Source organism: Typopeltis vanoorti, chromosome 3, assembly GCF_054136105.1.
Source record: "Typopeltis vanoorti isolate ZY-2024b chromosome 3, IOZ_Tvanoo_1.0, whole genome shotgun sequence".
Lineage (NCBI taxonomy): Eukaryota > Metazoa > Arthropoda > Arachnida > Uropygi > Thelyphonidae > Typopeltis > Typopeltis vanoorti.
Window position 1 is genome coordinate 103497651 of NC_143551.1, and position 19594 is coordinate 103517244.

General features: G+C 36.3%; 1 protein-coding gene across 1 annotated transcript in view; it reads right to left on the reverse strand.

The window, feature by feature from the left end:
• LOC150108436 (GRAM domain-containing protein 4-like) overlaps nt 1–19594 on the reverse strand; it is a 458431-nt gene that overhangs the window by 185016 nt on the left and 253821 nt on the right. Inside the window, exon 12 of the mRNA XM_090390467.1 lies at nt 10272–10315. Within this exon, the coding sequence (XP_090246593.1) occupies nt 10272–10315 (44 nt within the window). The remainder of the gene's footprint in view (nt 1–10271; nt 10316–19594) is intronic.

Here is a 19594-nt window from a genome sequence, read left to right on the forward strand (position 1 = left end):
AGGATCCAGAGGCGAGTGACTAAGATGATAGCATATCTATGGAATGAACCATATGAGAACAGGTTGAAGATTTGTGGGTTGCAGAAATTAGTTGATAGGCAGAAAAGGGGAGATATGATTGAGACATTAAATTGCTAAAGGGTTTCAATAGGATTAATTCAGAGGATATTTTTGAGATCAGGACTGGTGGTGGGAGAACTAGGGGACACCTATGGAAGCAGGGCAAGAGTGTGGTTAGCAGGGGTGTTAGAGCTGGGTTCTTTACTTTTAGAGTGGTAAATGAGTGGAATAAGCTGCCAGAGTCTGTTGTGGGTACTATGACGGTGAGTGAGTTCAAGGCAAGGTATGATATATACTGCGAGAATGTCATATAGTTGTGTGGACATGATGTCCACACAACTATATGACATTCGATGAGTCCCTCGATGAGTCTAAGGACTCCCTGGAATCACCTGTAATAATAATAATATTAATATGAAATTAAACGGCTTCTCAGAAAGGCCTACACAGCATCTGTCTCACTTCTACAAACCTAACCAAAACAACAAGGAATCAATACATCAAGTTCTAATCCCATACATCTGTCATTTCAGAAGCGATTTCAAGAATTCTGAAGAAAGTAATAGTGACTTTTATTCCTATTAATAAACTTTCAATGTATTTCCCCTCTTCTAAAGAAACACTCTATGTCTCTTCCAGGTGTATACCATGTTCCATATGGCTGTACACTCAATAGAAAAAAAGAATACATGAACATCATATATTTTCCACAAAAATAATCCAGTAAAGCTTTATTAGCTCAATATGGAATAGAGACAGCCCAGAACATTCTTTGGTCTGAAACATGCCTTCCGCATAGATGTCGGTACAAATTTGAATGCTGAAGCCATGTTTCACCAACCTGACCTGAACCAGAATGACTGTCTACCTTTATCAAAAATATGGGAAAGTTCATCATCATCAAATTCCTGCCATGTACCCTCAAGGGGTGTACAGGATATGATAGTACTACATGAAAAATTTACATCATTACTAATTTCCTATCTACAATTTTCCTCCAAATTAGTCTGTTTACTTGTCAAGACACCAACATTATCAGATCTTATATTTCTATCGTCTAAGGCACTTTGTACCGCATCAATCCACTTATATCTTGGTCTTCCTCTGAGTCATTTTCCTGCCAACCTGGCAGAGAACACTTGCTTTGCTAATCTTTCCTCGCCCATTCTGTTTAAGTGACCATACCACCTGAGATTAGCTCTGCTAACGCATTCCTGGATGCTGACAATGTCAAGTTCTTTCCTAATATCCTCATTTTCAATATGATGTTGTTATTGATGCCATCTGTTCACACCTACAATCTTTCTCAGGAATCTCATATCTGTAGTCTCTAGTCTTTGGTCAAGTGTTTTACTTCTGACCCAGCTCTCAGATCCATAAGTTAAAACTGGTTTGAACACTGTCTTGTATACAGCTAATTTAGTGTTCCGACTAATTTCTCTCTTATTCCATATGAATTTATTCAATTGACTTCCCACCATACCAGCTTTGCTGATTCTGTTGTCTATTTCTATATTTAATTTACCATCTTCGCTAAAAATCGTGCCTAAGTAGCTGAAATGTTTTACTTGTTCCACAGGTTCTCCGTTCACAACGCAGCTGACATTTTCAACAATTCTGCTTATTTTCATTGTCTTTGTCTTTTTATTGCTGACCTTCATACCATATCTACTACAACAGTTATTCAATTTAGTCAAGGAATCTTGCAGACTTGTAGTGGATTTATTTAGAAGGATAACATCGTCTGCATAAAGCAAAGAGCTGACTTTAACATCTCCAATTTTGATATCATGTTTAATACCACTTTCCTTCATAATGTGAACCATATAGATAATTCATAACAGAGGGGATAATGTACATCCTTGTCTCATGCCAGATTTAACATTAAACCATCTTCCTGTACTTCCTTCAATTCGAACTGCTGACTTACAAACTCAAATAAAGACTAAGTATCTTGATATAATGCCCCATTGACACCATATAACTGTAGTGCACTGAATAACGTCTTTCTTGGTAGTACCTTCTCATATGCCTTTTCGAGATCGACAAAACTAAAATATAGATCTTTGTTATATTCCCAAGCTTTCTCAACTATTTGTCGTAAAGTGAAGATCTGATCCTGACAATCTCTATTTGGCCTGAATCAAGCTTTTCTTCAACAATTCTTCTCAACCGTTTCTCAAGTATATTTGCATAAATCTTTCCAGGAACACTCAGCAGGGAAATACCTCTGCAATTCTCTCATTCAGTTTTATTTCCTTTTTATATATGGGTACTATGAGAGCTCTACTCCAATCATTGGGAATTTGTCCCTCTGTCCAGGCTTTCTGAACTATGCAGTGCAGCCACTGTAAGACTTTTATACCACCATACTTCAGCATTTCTGGTCGAATATCATCTACTCCTGCTGCCTTTCCACATTTCAAGCCTTTGATGGCTTTTTCTACTTCAACTATGGATATGTATTCATGATTGTATGCCTGTTGAGTGTTTTTTTACTGTGCTATCACTGCTTGTTTCATTTAGCAATTTTTCAAAGTAATTACTCCATACTTCAAGGATATCTTTTTCTCCTGTTTTCATGTCACCTTTATCATCTCTTTACCAGAATATCTTACCACAGTCTTGATATTTATTTTCAATGTTCTTGCCAAAGTCCTCCCATGACTTTTGTTTAGCTAGTTTTACACAGTATTTAGCTTTCTTACATTTGTCTCTGTATTCTCTAAGAGCACAAGCTGATTTATTTGCCAGGAACTTTCAATATGCTTTCTTCTTTTCCTTCACTGCCTCTTTAACTTCCTGTGTCCACCATGGAGTTCTGATTTTTCTATCCTTGCAGACAACCTTACCACATGCCTCTCTGGCTGAATCAATCAGGGTTTTCTTCAAGGCTTTCCACTGAATCTCCAAGGTTTGATTCCTGTTCTCAAACTCTTTCATTTTTTCTTCAATAATCTTTGTGTATTTTAGTCTACAGTTCACATCTGAGAGCTGCTCAACTTTTATTCGCTTTAAAACTTTCTTACATGTTATTCTTTTCAGTAAGAAATTCAATTTTATCCTGCTCAAGACTAAATAGTGATCACTTCCAATTTCAAATCCTCTGTACACTCTGGTGTCCTGCACCAGGGAAAAAACATCACTATCAACAATAACATAGTTAATGAGACTTTTCTTATTCCTTGCCTCTTCTTTCCATGTGAATTTGTGCACATTTTTATGTTGGAACATGGTGTTAGTAATAACCAGTCCATGTCCTGAGCAGAACTCCAACAGGTATTTGCCATTATTATTGGCTTTTGCTCTTTTCTCCAAATTTTCCCAAAATATTTTAGTATGTCTGACAATCCTTTCCTACTCTGCTATTTAGATCTCCAACAAGGACCAACTTTTCCTTTTTCATTGTGTCAGTTGGATTTTCTAAAGCATCAAAAAATTCCTCCACTTCTACCTTAATAGAACCTTCTGTGGGACCATAAGCACAAATAAGTCTCATTGTCCAATTCCCCATTGTGATATTTGCCCACATCACTCTACTTGAGACTGCCTGCCATTCAAGAAATTTAGCCTCGTATTTGGTGTTGAATACTATGACTACTCCTTTTCTTTGATTGTCATTTCCTGAATATAACATTTTGTATTTATTGTTCAGAAAGATCTCACCAGTTTTTGTCTTTTTTGTTTCAGTCACCCCTATTATATCAATCTGGTACTTATCTAATTCCTCAGCTAGCTCCATTTCTTTGCCATTCAGGCTTCTTATGTTGATACTACCAATCTGTAATTCTGGTGATGTTGAGTTGGGGTGTGCTTTCAGATTTGTTCCAGTAGCTGATTTTTCGCTGTTCGCCCTGGTTCTCTGGCGAAAACAACGGGGGCCTTGTTTAACTGGGTGACGCCCCAGCCAGCATGAAATTTTGTCATGTTGTACCATCATTTTCTATATTGGTTTAAGCCAATAAGAATACAATTTGGTCATCTAAATCCCAAATTGCCAGCCCATCGTCGTTCGTTCAGTATCCAGGTAAATACCCAACAGGGTGCACCACGAGAAGGTGAGGATTGGAGATTAGGTCAGAAGCCCTGGCCGATTCTCCGCATTCCTTTAAAGGCTATGTGGAGGTCTCCTCTCAGTTATACAGCTTTGATCCTAAAGTTTTATATTATTTTTCTTTCAATTACTATTAAAACCAAGAATGATATTTAATAAAGACATAAGGTCTTAAGAAACCAACTGTGTGTGTGTGTGTGTGTGTGTGTGCGCGCGCGCGTGTATGTATGTATGTATGTGCGCGCGCACAATTTATTTTACACTGATATGATTGAACTCTTCTTCAACTAAAAACTACACTATTGGCAATTTAACACCATGTGGCTCGTTCTGTTTTGAATAAATCAATTGTTTGCATTCTACATTGTAACAACCTGTTTTTTTAAGCCACTGACGATGGTCTGTTAATTTTATAATATAGTATATTTAATAAATAATACTTTTACCTTGTGTTTTTGTGTATATATATTGTATAGTCTCTCCAAATGACACACCAAAACCATTCAAAAATGCAGTCCATCACTCTTATACAGTTCAATTTGTCCTACAAACTCATTTCACACATTAACAAACTTCAGTCCTTTCTCCTCACACATCACTCACAATCTTTGCTCTCTATCTCATTTCGTCACTGGGCAACACACTGACTACCTTTCCTATCACACTATTATCTTTTATCCTTCTTAACAACCTCCTGATATCCAATCTTACATTTTCCTTGTTCTCAATCAAGTCATTTATTCCTATTACCACTACCAGTTCTTTTGTTCACTTAAAACAAACCTTGTGCTTCTTCTCGTTTACCACACCTCTAATAACTGAATACCCATACAACGCTCAGTCGTTCATTACCTTTTTCATAACGACATCATTGGTTTTCATCTTCTTCACTCTTCCATACATATCTACAATTCACTTCATTTCACTGTGCACCCATTTCATTTCATGCCTCATCTTTACTAACTCAGTTTTCAAATCTGCATTTTTTTTTTTTGCTCTCATTCATTCTCTCAATTTTATTGCCAATCATACATACTTGTTCATTGTCAATGCCATTCACCACCTTACCGTTCATTGCCCTTTTTTTTTCAACTTCTGCTACATTCACATCACTTTCATCATTCTTACTACCATCAGTTGTTCACTGGATCACTCATTTGCTTTTTCGATTTTTTTTTAAAACAAATTTTTGCTGCTCTTTTACACTGTCTCTTTTTTTATTATCAGACAAGCACTCATTCTTCTTGTGGCATTCTCATTACTAACACTTTCAGTAATACATTACTGCTCATAAGTCCTCATTCAGATCACGCTTCACACACACCCTCCACCTTAAATATCCATAATTAACTAGATAATCGAATTAATAAATATAGCATGCCTCTCATTTCACAAAACTAACTAAAATTAAAATTAAATTCTTGTAAAAACAAAGCAGCTGCTATCTTTCCTTCATCGGTTACTATACTCTGCTCTTAGTTTTTTGCAACTTTAAAGCCCACAGACACTACTAACACTGCAAGTGCATAACTTCTTCTGCAACTCTTACTCATAAACACACTTATTTACAATTAATTAGTCAAAAACGTATCCGAACCATGAGCTTTCTTTACACACACACCTTCAAGCGAAATCCAGGTGGGAGAGGAAGGATTAGCAAAAAAGGTACTTAATGCTAACATAGGATGATGAAAATGGAGCAAAAGGAAAACTATGATCTTGGTGGATTGATGCAGTTATAGTGCCTTAGAAGACTGACGTAAGATCCAATAATGTGAAGACATTAAAAAGAACAGAATTTGGAAGCAAATGGTTGATAGGTAGACAGTAATAATGTAAACTAAATTCTGTAATACTACTATAGAATTCCATGCACTCTTTTTTATAGTATACATATGCTATTCTTACTTGAGCTGGAGTAAAAATTGGATTTAATACTGTAACCTCAGGGAATGATTTCCCTTATAAACCTATGATTTCATTTATCAATTACCATTCCTAAGAGATAAATTATGATGTTCAGACTGTAATTTTATTTTATTGTACACTTAGTGTTTTTATTCACTGCTATACTTCTTTTTAGGAGTAAACCATTTACCTCAGTTACCTCTGTTTGTATTTTCATTAACAGTCCTTGGAGGACTTTCCTATTAAACTGTAAATCATTCACAACATATTCTGCAAGACATTCCACTCACTAGCTCACTACTCTTTACATAAAAGATCTATTCCTCACTCCCTTCTTTATTATTTCATGCACAACTTCCAGGAAAAACCTTTCATTTATTTTCATTTCTCATTTTTTCTCATCTCTATTCCTTTCTCCGTCTATGTATTAATCTGAAGCTGTTGTGTGTTGACTTAGGTGTTCATATCTGCTCTCCTCAACTCATTCACTAAGCTCTGCAAATTTCCATTTTGTCAACCAATCCTGATAATTAATATTCCAGAGTTTTGATACTGACTCAGTATTTTGTCTCTAGGCCACTTCCCCCCTCCTCACTCTTTCCTGTGCAGAAACCTGCATACAACTATATGTTAAGCAGATATCATATAAAATTCCATATTTTAAAAGTTATACTGAAACAAATAGGAGTTTATACTTTAAAACTGAAGTTTCTATAAAATAAGAGCTATGTATTTGTTTAGAGTATGATCCATTTATTTATATTGTTATGCAATCTCACTCGCAGTAATGGTGGAAAACAATAACCCATTAGTACCAAGGGAAGACGTGTAGAGGCTTAAATGCTGTGAGGACATCATATTGGAGGTAAACGAGACATCTTCAGAGATTACAAAAAAACTAATGTAACATAAAAACGAATAACACACAATACTAAGCCCAACAATGTGGGTGACACTAAAGTCCTATCTAGGTGGAGAGTCCTCTAAGGGCGGTTGTAGGTAGCCTGGAATGTAAAGTGGGACATCTGGTGATAAGCATTTTCCAAATCTTAGGAAGCTTAATGCAACCATATTTTTGTTGAGATTTGGTTGATTCCTGAGAGCTGCTGCTGATTCTAAGAATAGTTTCTCTTTTGAATTTGATGTAGTGGAGCATGGTGGTTTTTTTCCATGAGATCCTGTGGGTTATATCCAAGACATGGTCAGCCAAGCCTGACTGACCATGGTCATGTTTGTGGATGTATGACTTATGTTCCTCCAGACAGATAGTGGCTGATCTGCCTGTCTGTCCAAAGTACGCCAGTTTACAGCAAGAGGGTACTTTAAAGACTCCAGGCACTGAGAGAGGAGGGAGCTGATCTTTTGTAGAGTGGATAAGGGTAGTAAGTTTGCAGTGGGGCTTAAATGCTGTGTGTGTGTGTGGGTTGCTTTTTTAAAATCTTGGCTATTTTTTCAGATGTGCCATGGATGTAGGGTATGGTGATGGCATTTCTAAACTCTTTCTGAAGAGAAGACCGAAGAAAGGGGGAGGACCTGATTATTTTTTTAATACTGTGATCGCTGTAGCCATTGGAGAGGAAAGTGTTGTGTATGTGGTCAAGCTCAGTTGTAAGGGCAGTTCCACTGGAACAAAGATTGTGGGCTCTCTTGGTAAGAGTTTTAATAATGCCATATTGTTGAGCAGGGTGGTGCTGGGAGAGTTTGTGAATGCATCTGCCTGTGTACATGGTTTTTTTCTACATGCAGTGAAGGAAAGTGTACCGTTGGGAAGGCGTGTAACTAAGGTGTCTAGGAAGGGTAAACAATTGTTCTTTTCCTTTTCCATTGTAAACTGGATTCTTGGATGTAGGCTGTTGAGGTGATTGAGGAAAAAGTCTAATGTGTCTGGGCCATGAGGCCAACTATGGCTCCATGAGGCTACATATTGGTAAACTTTGACATCTCCTCATTGTTTAACAATATTCCCTTAATTGATACCTTAACATGCTTAAAAAACGTTTTTCCTTCTGACATCTTCGATCTCTTTTCCTTTGCCATCAATTCTGGTTATTTTTCTTGGAAGAACAAAATCTACAAGCAGATAGAGGGAACTGCCATGGGTTCACCCCCTCTTGCCAATTTTTATATGGAAGAATTTGAAAAACGAGCCACAGACTCAGCCCCTCTCAAACCTTCTATCTGGCTAAGATATGTAGACAATGTATTCTCTATTTGGCCTCATGGCCCAGACACATTAGACTCTTTCCTCAGTCACCTCAACAGCCTACATCCAAGAATCCAGTTTACAATGGAAAAGGAAAAGAACAATTGTTCACTCTTCCTAGACACCTTAGTTACATGCCTTCTCAACGGTACTTTTCTTCACTGTATATAGAAAACCCATGCACACAGGCAGATACATTCACAAACTCTCCCACCACCACTCCGCTCAACAATATGGCATTATTGAAACTCTTACCAAGAGAGCCCACAATCTTTGTTCCAGTGGAACCACCTTTACAAATGAGCTTGACCACATACACAACACTAGCATCCAATTTTGGAGTTATTTTTTTTTTTAATTTTCATAGTAGGTTTATTAAGTACATTTTGTAAAGAAAATGTACCTTTTTATTAAGCAACCTGTCTATTTCAGGAGAGCATCAAGTATTTCTTAAATAAAAATATTTAAAATTGTTTTTTTTTTTTGTTTTTTTTTTTAACATCAATACCTACTCATGAGAGATTACAAAACTGATATTACGAGAGTGCTCTGTGTGTTGGGGAAAGAGGTGGACCAGTTGTTATGGAAAAAAATAAATAAATAAAAAGCAAACCTATTGATATGGAGGGTGTGATTCTTGGGTAAATCAGTATCATGAAGGCTGTTCTAAAAGAACAGAGGTATGTGGTATCCCACATACATGAACAGAGATATCCCACTCCTGACAATAATTTTTAGGCCACACATGGACTATTGTACCCAGATTTGGTCACCTGGTTTTCAGAAGGACGAAGAGATGTTGGAAAGGGGTTCCAGAGGTGACTGACTAAAGTAATTTCTAACCTCTGGAATGTCGAGTATGAGGAAAGATTGAGAAGATGCAACCTGCATAGTTTGGTGGACATGAGGAGGAGAGGAGATATGATAGAGACCTACAAGTTGGTAAGGGGGGGTGGGGGGAGTTGCTATAGGATCAATGCTGGAGAGGTAATACAAAAAATAGTGAGAGATCAGGAGAGAACCAGAAGTCATCCCTGGAAACTGTATAAAGAGGGTGAGAAGCAGGTTTTTTTTATGCAGAGTTGTAAATGATAGTAATGCCTTGCCTGAGAGTGTAGTGTCTACAGAGAACTGGAGTGTGTTTAAAGCACAGTATGATTGATGAGCTGTGTGTATGATAAAAGGACCTCCTAGAGGAGTCTTTGACTCCATGAGGTGTTGGGTAATAATAATGTAGAATGAAACAGTAAGAGTAGTTCAGTAAGTTTGAAGATGAATTGTAAATGGATGTTGGCTAATAGTTACTTATTAGTTTTTACATGCTTAAATGAAGTGGAGGAAGATGGTGACAAATTTTTATATGGAAGAATTTGAAAAACGAGCCAATAGTGATACAGTGCCCATAAAAATACATGAGAAAATGTATATGGAAATTAATCATATTTCTAAATTATATCTTCAGTCATTTAAAAGATAGTCAAATATGCTAGCAATGTAGCTATGAATGGTATTTTATTATATTCAACTTTGAACCTATCTTTCAGATAATATATATTTGCATTAACCATACAACTAGCCTTGACATGTATACACATCAAGGTTGCCATGGATGTGAAGTGCACATAAAAATTGCAATACCAATGATATCAATACCGACATATCATGACATGAATACAAAGTGTACGAGGAGTGGTATATTTCATCCACTAGGGTGTTGATGTGGTTAATAATTGTTATTTTTAAGACATCAATATTTTCTATAAAATATAATCAGATCATTATATTTCGCAAAAAAGAAATCATTTCAAAACATGTTATTTATATAGAGTATCTTTTATATTTAAATATTAAAATATTATAATAGTGGTTCCTAAATCTATATGACATAAAATACATCAAGACAAATCTCAAGTTATAAAAATCAAACAAGTGGTTGTTGTTGCTAGGTATGCATACTGTCCGTGATTTCCTATTACTTATTACACATGCAAACATTTTTCAACAGCTTATAACTACTAAATGAATGAAACACATATTTCAACTTACTTTTTAAGTTTTTCACAACAGTCTGCGATATGACCAAGTTGATTCTGAAAAACACCATGTGAAATGATGAACTCTTCCATGCAATATCATTCAAAACTACCATGATGCAATTTTCTATTTCACGCATACAGAGAAGAAAATGTCTAACATTTAATTAGCTGAATTATTGTGGACATATTTATTTCAGAATATCAAAATTATGATATACAAATCAAATTTTTCTGGCATTTTTAAACAATTGCAAGTCATACAATGAAAGTAAATAAGTAATTGTTTCTTTTGCACATAACTGTACTTCCAGATATCTGGAACAAGGCAAGAAGTTTTATTCTGGTGAAAATCAAAATTTCAGAGATAAGCAAAAATTTTGAAACATAACACTTCAGTTTCTTACACTGGTACAGGCAGATGGTGAACTGTTTAGAAACCATGAAATTTTAGAATGGTACTCAAACCACATTGAAAACATATTAAGAGAAAAAAATAAAACTGAATAACTAAAGTTACAAAAATGCTTAATTATGGGACTTCAACTATGATTTTGCTACTAACAAAAGAAGTATTGCGAAAACTATTTTATTTTTTTATTTTTTTTAGAGATTTGGCAAATTGTATAAAAGACTTTTTATCCAGACTACTCAAACCATTAACACCTGGGCAAGATGTCACAGCATGCTTGCTGTGCATGCATGAATGCATGCACACACACACACACACACACACACACACACATTCTAATTATATTAGAACACTGAACTTCTTTTTTAATGGTTATTAATGTATATACTAGAAACTATACAGAAATTTCATCATTGCCATTTAATATGTACCTTCACCAGATGATCTTCTGGTGAGGGCATGATACTTCATCTGTGGAAGTTACATATCAGGAAATTACAATATATTAATTCTTCTTTTCATCAATAATTAGGCATTTGCTTATGCTGGCTTTATTTTTCCCCTTTGGTCTATATTCATCCATTTCTTTTAGCAGTGTATATCTTTCAATCCTATATAAATGCTCTTAATATAGAGAGAAATGGAAAGATGTAAATTTCTCTCTCTCTCTCTCTATATATATATACCGTATTTTCCAGTGTATAAGATGCACCCAAGAAATTTAATAGAATTTTCTGAAAAAAACCTAAAAAAATTTTTTTCTGTAGGCGGAGGTCCAAATGTCTTTCAGCTTCCCTATTCCCGTGTTCTTCCACATATTTTACAACCTGCAATTTGTAACTTGAAGTATATGAATGTCGCCCGTTTTTTTCCATCACTAAAATCTAAGGGGAAATATCAAACTGAACACAAAATATCTCAACACATGAACTCAATACTGATAAACATCGGTAACTGATTACTCGGATAAGATATTATGAAACTTGAATAGGGACTCCCCGTTCTTAGCCAATGACGCGCTAGAAGTCACGTGAAGGTCACGCATCAATTTGATTGCACCATTAACCACCTACAAAGATCTTGGAACATAAAAGGGAGTATGTATGACTTTGAAAAGAGGCAACAATCTTTACCTTCATTATATAAGATGCACTCCATTTTTAAGATGAATTTTTAAGGTAAAAAAGTGCATCTTATACACCAGAAAATACGGTATATATATATATATTCCTTTATCTTTTCATTTAAACTATAAATACCTAGCTCTTCTAATGTCTTCATTTTTATCTAATGTGTGCATCCTTTAATTGTTCTTGAAAATTTCATTTCTGCTGCTTGTAATTTACTTCATCTCTCTCTCTCTATTTTTAACAGTCTGTATTTCTGAACTATATAATACTTTGAGAATGGATTACTTTATAAAATTTAAGTAGGGGTTCTTGTCTTGTTTCAATTCAGTGTCCTTTTAATTATTGCATGTTTGGTTTCACCTTTTAGATATTATTATGCAATGCAATAATTAAACTGTATCATATGTTCTATAATCTTATTGTTAATCTAACATGATCTTTGCTTTAAATGCCATCATTTTTGTTTTCTTCTGTGAAATCTTTAAAATGTATTGTTGGCATATTTGATACATGCGCGCACGGAAGACAACAATAAAACAAGGTACCCAGTTAACCAAAAGAATATCAGTACAATGCTACATGCAGATGATAAAAGTTTATATTTACAAGATAACTTCAGAATCAGTTTATGGATTAAATGAAATAATATATATATATATATATATATATATATATATATATATATATATATATATATATAGATTCACCACCACTGATTACTACATTAATTAGATTTATATTACTACTAGATTGTAGTATGATTTTGCTATAAATAATCCTATAAATAATATTCTTTTAAATTAATCTGTTATTTTTCAAGTCTCCAATATTGTCAAATCTTACAATGTAGTCTTCTAAGGTACTAATAACAGCATCATCCACATAGATCTCTGTCATTCTTCTGCCATCCTCGCATCAAATGGGAAAGGAAAAGTTAGTCGAACCATGTTTGACTAAACTTTCCTTTCCCATTCTGTTTAAGTGACTATATTCAGATCAATACCCCTCATATTCTGGATTGCTAAGGATGTCAAGATTAGCACATTTATCTGAGTAGTACTGTTTTAGATTTAGGCAGTCGATAAGGAAACAAAGAAGGTTGAATGAGAGTGAAAGTGAGAAGAGGGAGTCGAGAGTTAGAAAGATTTAATGATAGAGAGAATGTGTCGTGAGATTCGGAAGTTGAATTGGATTGGATGAGGCAAGAAATGAAATGGATGCGGAATGAAATTAAGAGAATTCAGGTCAAAACTATTAAAATAAATCATGATGGCATGAAAGCGTTAATGAAAGATGAGCGAGTGGCATTGTATGACGACTCCATTATTAAAGGTGTGCTAGAGGATAGAATGCACAAGGTATGTTTTCCAGGCAGTAAAATGAGTAGAGTGATTGAGGCATTGTATATGAGGCAGGAGCGAGCAAAAGAGTTAAATAGTATTAATTGGTACAAATGATTTGAGAGAGAACAAAGAGTATGTCAGAATGGATATCAAGAGGCTGCTTGGAAGGATAAAAGAGAAGAGTGTGACAGGAAGGGTAGTCAGTGTGTTGCCTAGGTATGACTGTGGTGAAATGAAGTGGAGAGCAAGGTTTATGAATGATATGCTGGCTGAAATGTGTGAGGAGATGGGAGTACAGTTTGTTAATGTGTGGAATGAGTTTGAGGGACAAAGTGAGCTGTATGGGAGCGATGGACTGCATTTGAGTAGTTATGGTGTGAGTCGCTTGGAGAGACTGCTGCTGGAAGATAGAGAAGTGAATGGAGAGAAAGGGGAGTGATGTGGAAGAGCAGGAGAGTAAGACAGGAGAGATTGAAGAAGTGGATATGAATGGGGAAGTGAGTGGTATGAGCATAGAAAATGAGAGAATTGGTGTGCAAGAGGAGCAGGGAAACGGGGAGGCTCAGGGTGGACAGGGGTACACAGTGTGAGAAGGGTGGATGCTCCAAGAGGAGGTGAGAGCATGTGTAGGCAGGAAAGGAATGGGATGATGACCAGGGATCAAGAGGAAACAGTTGGAATTGAAAAGGGTTCTAAAATGAAGTAGAAAGGGAAATGGCCCCAGTCTAGCATGGAGAGATCACATCGAGTGAGTGGTATCAGTGGAACTAGCTGCAGATCCAGAAATGAGCTGTTCTGTTTGTATATCAATGCTAGAAGTATGAGAAACAAGGCAGATGAAATGGTTGCACTAACTGCATCTGTTCACCCAAAGATTGTCGGAATAAGCGAGACATGGTTGGAAGAGGATGACATCCTGACAGGAATAGAGATGGAAGGGTATGATAGAAGGGGGGTAAAAAGGGACGTGGGGGAGTGCTATTGATGATAGAGAAAGAGTTATGTCCATACAAAGTAGAGATGCAAGATGGAAATAGTGCCAGTGATTTTGAGGCAGTATGGTGTGAGATAGAGGTGAATAGAATCAAATACTTGGTGGGATGTTGTTATAGACCTGGTAATGTGGATGGTGGTGATAGTGAAATGTATAGTCAAATTAGCCAAGCAAATTGATGATAGAGAAAGAGTGATGTCCATACAAAGTAGAGATGCAAGATGGAAATAGTGCCAGTGATTTTGAGGCAGTATGGTGTGAGATAGAGGTGAATAGAATCAAATACTTGGTGGGATGTTGTTATAGACCTGGTAATGTGGATGGTGGTGATAGTGAAATGTATAGTCAAATTAGCCAAGCAAATAAGAAAAGGGTGATCATTATGGGTGATTTTAATTATGGCAATATAGACTGGAATGATTAGATAGCAACTCGAAGTAAAGAAAAGGAGTTTCTTGAGTTTTTGAGGGATAACTACCTCAGACAGTATGTAACAGAGGGCACACGAGGATTTAAGGTCTTGGACTTGGTCATCTCATCAGAGGATGTAATTATAAATGAGGTGTCAAATCATCCACCAATTGGTGAGAGTGACCATCAGGTGATTACCTGGGTGGTTGCCAGCAGTGCAAGGATCCCTGTGAGAAAAGGGTATATGAGGAACTACAAGGGGGATGAGTATGAAGAGCTCAGGAGACAGCTTGCGGGTGTAGCGTGGAATGAGGAGTTAGCTGGAAAAGAGATCAATGCAGCTTGGGGGATTTTCAAAAACTATCTAGTAGATGCAATGTCTAAATGTATTCCAAGGGTGAGAAGGTTAAATAAGGTAGGTGTGAAATGGATGAATAAAGAGATTAAGCATGCGATACAGAGAAAAAGGGCATTGTGGAGGCAGCATAAGAGAAGTGGAAATAACCAATTTCATGCGGTCTACAAAGACCAGGCAAGGAGTGTGACTTGGTTGGTGAGAGTAGCTAAAGAGAGCTATGAACAGCAGTTAGCTAATGAAGCAAAAAGAATCCTAGGGAGCTCTTTCGATATGTAGCCAGCAAAAGAAAGAATGATTATGGAAGGATGACATTGATTGGAGAAAATGGTATAAAGACAGCTGTTGCAGAATGTGTGGTGGAGATACTTAATGAGCAGTTCATAAAGATCTTTCAATCTTGTGAATGTGACTTCATGGAGAGAGTGAGAGCAGTTGATGATGGGGAAGAGAGAGACTGACTGTAAGTGAGCAGGAGGTGTATAGAGAGTTGAGCAATCCAGATGTAAATAAGGCTGTGGAACTTGATAATCTATCACCACGTATTCTGAAGGAATGTGCCAGAGAGTTGACACCTGCCGTGACATATTTTTTTAATACGAGTCTTGCACTTGGTCATGTTCCTAAAGAGTGGAAGGAGGGCAAGATTGTACCATTTCATAAAGGAGGTGATTGAACTCAAGCATCAAACTATAGGCCTATCTCTGTGTCAGGTGTTGTGGTTAAGTTGTTGGAGAAGCTTGTGAGAACTAGGATACAGATTTGAGTTGACAACAATGGTATAATCTTTGATGGACAGCATGAATTTGCTAAAGGGAGGTCATGTTTTAGTAATCTACTTACTTATTACAATAAAGTTACTGCTTCCTTGGACAGAGGAGAAGGATACACAATAATATACTTGGATTTCGCAAAAGCTTTTGATAGAGTACCTCATGATAAGTTGACAGTCAAACTAGAGTAGATGGGGTTGGATATTAGATTAGTGCATTGGATTGGAGACTGGCTATCTGATAGGTATCAACAAGGGGGGGGTGATATCCAGGAAAAGGAAAGTTACTAGTGGAGTGCCTCAGAGGTTTGTTTTAGGGCCATTACTATTTAACTTGTATATTAATGATATTGGCGAAGATTTGGACGGAGATATTCAGCTGTTTGCAGATGATGCAAAGTTGGGACGAACCATAGAGAGTAGTGAAGATGTTGTGGCCTTGCAAGAAGACTTGAATAAATTGAATGATTGGGCAGAGAAATGGGGATGCGAGTTCGATGTTGCAAAATGTAAGGTTTTAAAATTTGGAAAACAAAGATGGGATGCAGAATTTATGATTGGTGAGAATATATTGTTGGAGGTAGAGGAAATAAGAGATCTGGGGGTGATAGTGAATAAGGATCTAAAATTTAGGGGACACATCGCCAAAATTGTGAAGATAACACAAAGGCTCCAGGGAATGATGCAGAGGACACTGACGTGTAGAAGTTGGGAGATTCTTGTTCCGTTGTATAAGACTTTGATTAGGCCACACATGGACTACTGTGCCCAGATTTGGTCACCGGGTTTTCAAAAGGATGAAGAGATGTTGGAAAGGGTCCAAAGGCAACTGACTAAGGTAGTTTCTGACCTCCAGAATGTTGAGTATGAGGAAAGATTGAGAAGATGAAAATTGCAGAGTTTGGTGGAGAGGAGGAAGAGGGGAAATATGATAGAGACCTACAAGTTGGTAAGGGGTTGTTATAAGATCAATGGTGGAGAAGTTCTACAGAGAATAGTGGGAGATCAGGGGAGAACCAGAGGTCATCCCTGGAAACTGTATAAAGAGGGTGTGAGTAGGGGAGTGAGAGGCAGGTTTTTTTCGTGCAGAGTTGTGAGTGATTGGAATGCCTTGGTTGAGAGTGTGGTGTCTGCAAGGAGTTTGAGTGTGTTTAAGACACGGTATGATGAGATGCGTGTGATAAAAGGACCTCCCAGATGAGTCTTTGACTCCTTGAGGTCTTGGGGTAATAATAATAATAGTATCAGTAATTTGTACCCTCATGAGTGTGATGAAACACTGAATCAAATTAATATAATTAACTGTTATTAATGCAACAAATATTTAATTCTGTTCCATCAGTAGAGATAATACATTTCTCATTTATGGTTCAGTCAAATTAAGATTTTGACTTATTATAACAATATGATGAGATTGAGTTTCTTAACAGCTAATATCCTTTGAGATCACAAATTTATAGTAGAAATATTTTTCACATCCTACTTAAATCTGCTGATACATTTGTGATTTGAGAAATTTTTAGAAAGGAGATGACAAAGTAGCTGATATAACAACTAAAATAATTTATTTATTATTTCTTATATTTCATAAAAATCAAAACGGAATCTCTGCAGGAACAACAGTAGAAATATGTTGTACACAAACTACCTGGGTAAGTGAAACTAAAGGAAGATAATGTTGTCTTGGAACTATGGCTGAAGTAACTAAGGCTATAATGAGTGCATTATGCTTGTAAATTGTGCATGCTATTCTGGCTGGGTTGTCTGTTTTGCAAGAGGAAAAACTGAGTTTCCAGAAGGAAAAATCCTTCCACCTACACACACGAGACAAGTTAATTCAGATGAAAACCTTATATGAAAGTTCTACGTGTCCTAGATGGGATTCAAAACTGTACTTAAAAAATGTACTTCTGAACTAAAACTAATTGTCATTTATCTCCATACCCTATTATACTCAGCTGGCATTCAACCACAGTGCAAAAGCAATCCCATCTTCAACCCATTTATTATAATTATCAGAGACTTCCAGGGAATCAAAGAAGGCTACATATCATTCAGTTATCCTATATTCTCTTAAACTCAATAACATTAGAATGCACTTACTACTTTGACAAGCAAAATGTTACAAGCCACTCACTGCTCTGTGAGAGATAAATTAATTCTCATCCCTTTCTTAACAGCACAGAAACTCAACTTACATGAATGTCCCCCTTGTCTTCTCTCTATCTTCCATTTAATAAAAATTTCACCAACTAATATCCTATAACACCCTTTTTTTTCCTGTTAAGCAATATTTGCAGTGCTCAATCTGTCCTCAATCTATTCCCCAATCTCAATATGTTTGTAACTCTCTGCATACTTAACATAGCTCCTTCATTTCTTTGGCAACCAGGAAACCAAATCTGTGCAAAGGAGTCCAATGATATCAAGGCCGTTAAAGAAGCAAAATGACTTCTTTATCTTCACATGCATCAATGTTCATTTTGGCACTGCAATTATGCCAAGCTATATTAGCAACTTTTGCAATGTGACCTTTGAACTTCAACTTCCTATTCACCATAATGCCAAGATCCATAGCCATCAATTTCTCCAAGCATAATCCCATCAATATAATGATGTTGGAAATCTCATCATGCTAGAGTACATAACTTTATGTTACTTATTACATAATTTGATGTTATTAACATCAAATCAATAACTATTATCATTTACCTATTATTCAAGTCTATTCAAGTCATTCTGTAAGTGCTGAATGTAAATAGCATCCATGGATATCCTGCCTACGTCCTTTGCATCAGAAAACAATTGAAAACTTAACAAGATGTTCTCTAAGGACTGATCCTTAGGGAACAGGACTGGCCATTTCAAATCACAGGCTCAGCCTTTTATCCAAGTCAATAGTTCATATTCCAATCCTATACCTCTAATTTATGTAACAGCCTTTCACATGGTATTCTACTGAACATTTTAGCAAAATCCAAAAATATCATTGCATATCCGTTCCCTTTATCTAACTTAGCTATAACATTATTATAAAATATAAGCAAATTACTCAGACATGATTTCCCTTCAGTAACCCATACCGTTCCTTGCAAAGTAGTGCTTGTCTGTATGTGAGTTCTTACAACTTGTTGAAAACCTTGTCCATTGCTTCAGCTGCTGCATATAATGATGGGCGATGTTCTCTCTAGAGTTCTCTAATGCAGGTGTTCCTTGTGACTGTTATAACATGCAACATTTTTCTTATATACATAATGATCTACTCTCACTGATCTCAAACTCTATCCACAGTTTCACTGATGACAGCACTATCCAACTCCTCCTCTTATTCATAAGACAAAACTTGCAGAGTTCAACCATCCCAAGTTTCAAGATAATCTTCTATCAGTGTCCTAAACATCGATCTCTTTACTATTCTTTACTGGGGTGAACACAACAGCTGTCGTCAATGTTTCTAAAACAAAGTTCTGTTTTTTCTCTCACAGACTTGGTTTTTCTCCCTTTACATCTGATATCACCTCAACATTTCTCTTCATGGATTGCTCTAATATTTCCTGACACTAAGACATTACTTTCTATAGCATCTGCAGCCTCCAAAAAGTTTAGCATCCTTTTCTGCTCTTGAGCAGAAAATACAAATCCTATCCACACAACCTTACAATGCTCTTCTTACATTTGAGATGATGCATCATATACCTCTGTAAAAAATTTTGATGCTGTCCAAACGAAGGTAATTTAGTTACCTAGTAACTGCTCTCTCACACACACAAACAGATGGCTGGTTTCTACCCTGTGTCCTTTAAACTGATATTCCTGAACATCAGCTTGTAAATAATTAATTTTATCTAGTAAATTATTTAATTCCTTTTCAGTCTCTATGCAGTTTTCTGTTCCTGAAACTTGAAGACAAAGGAATCTC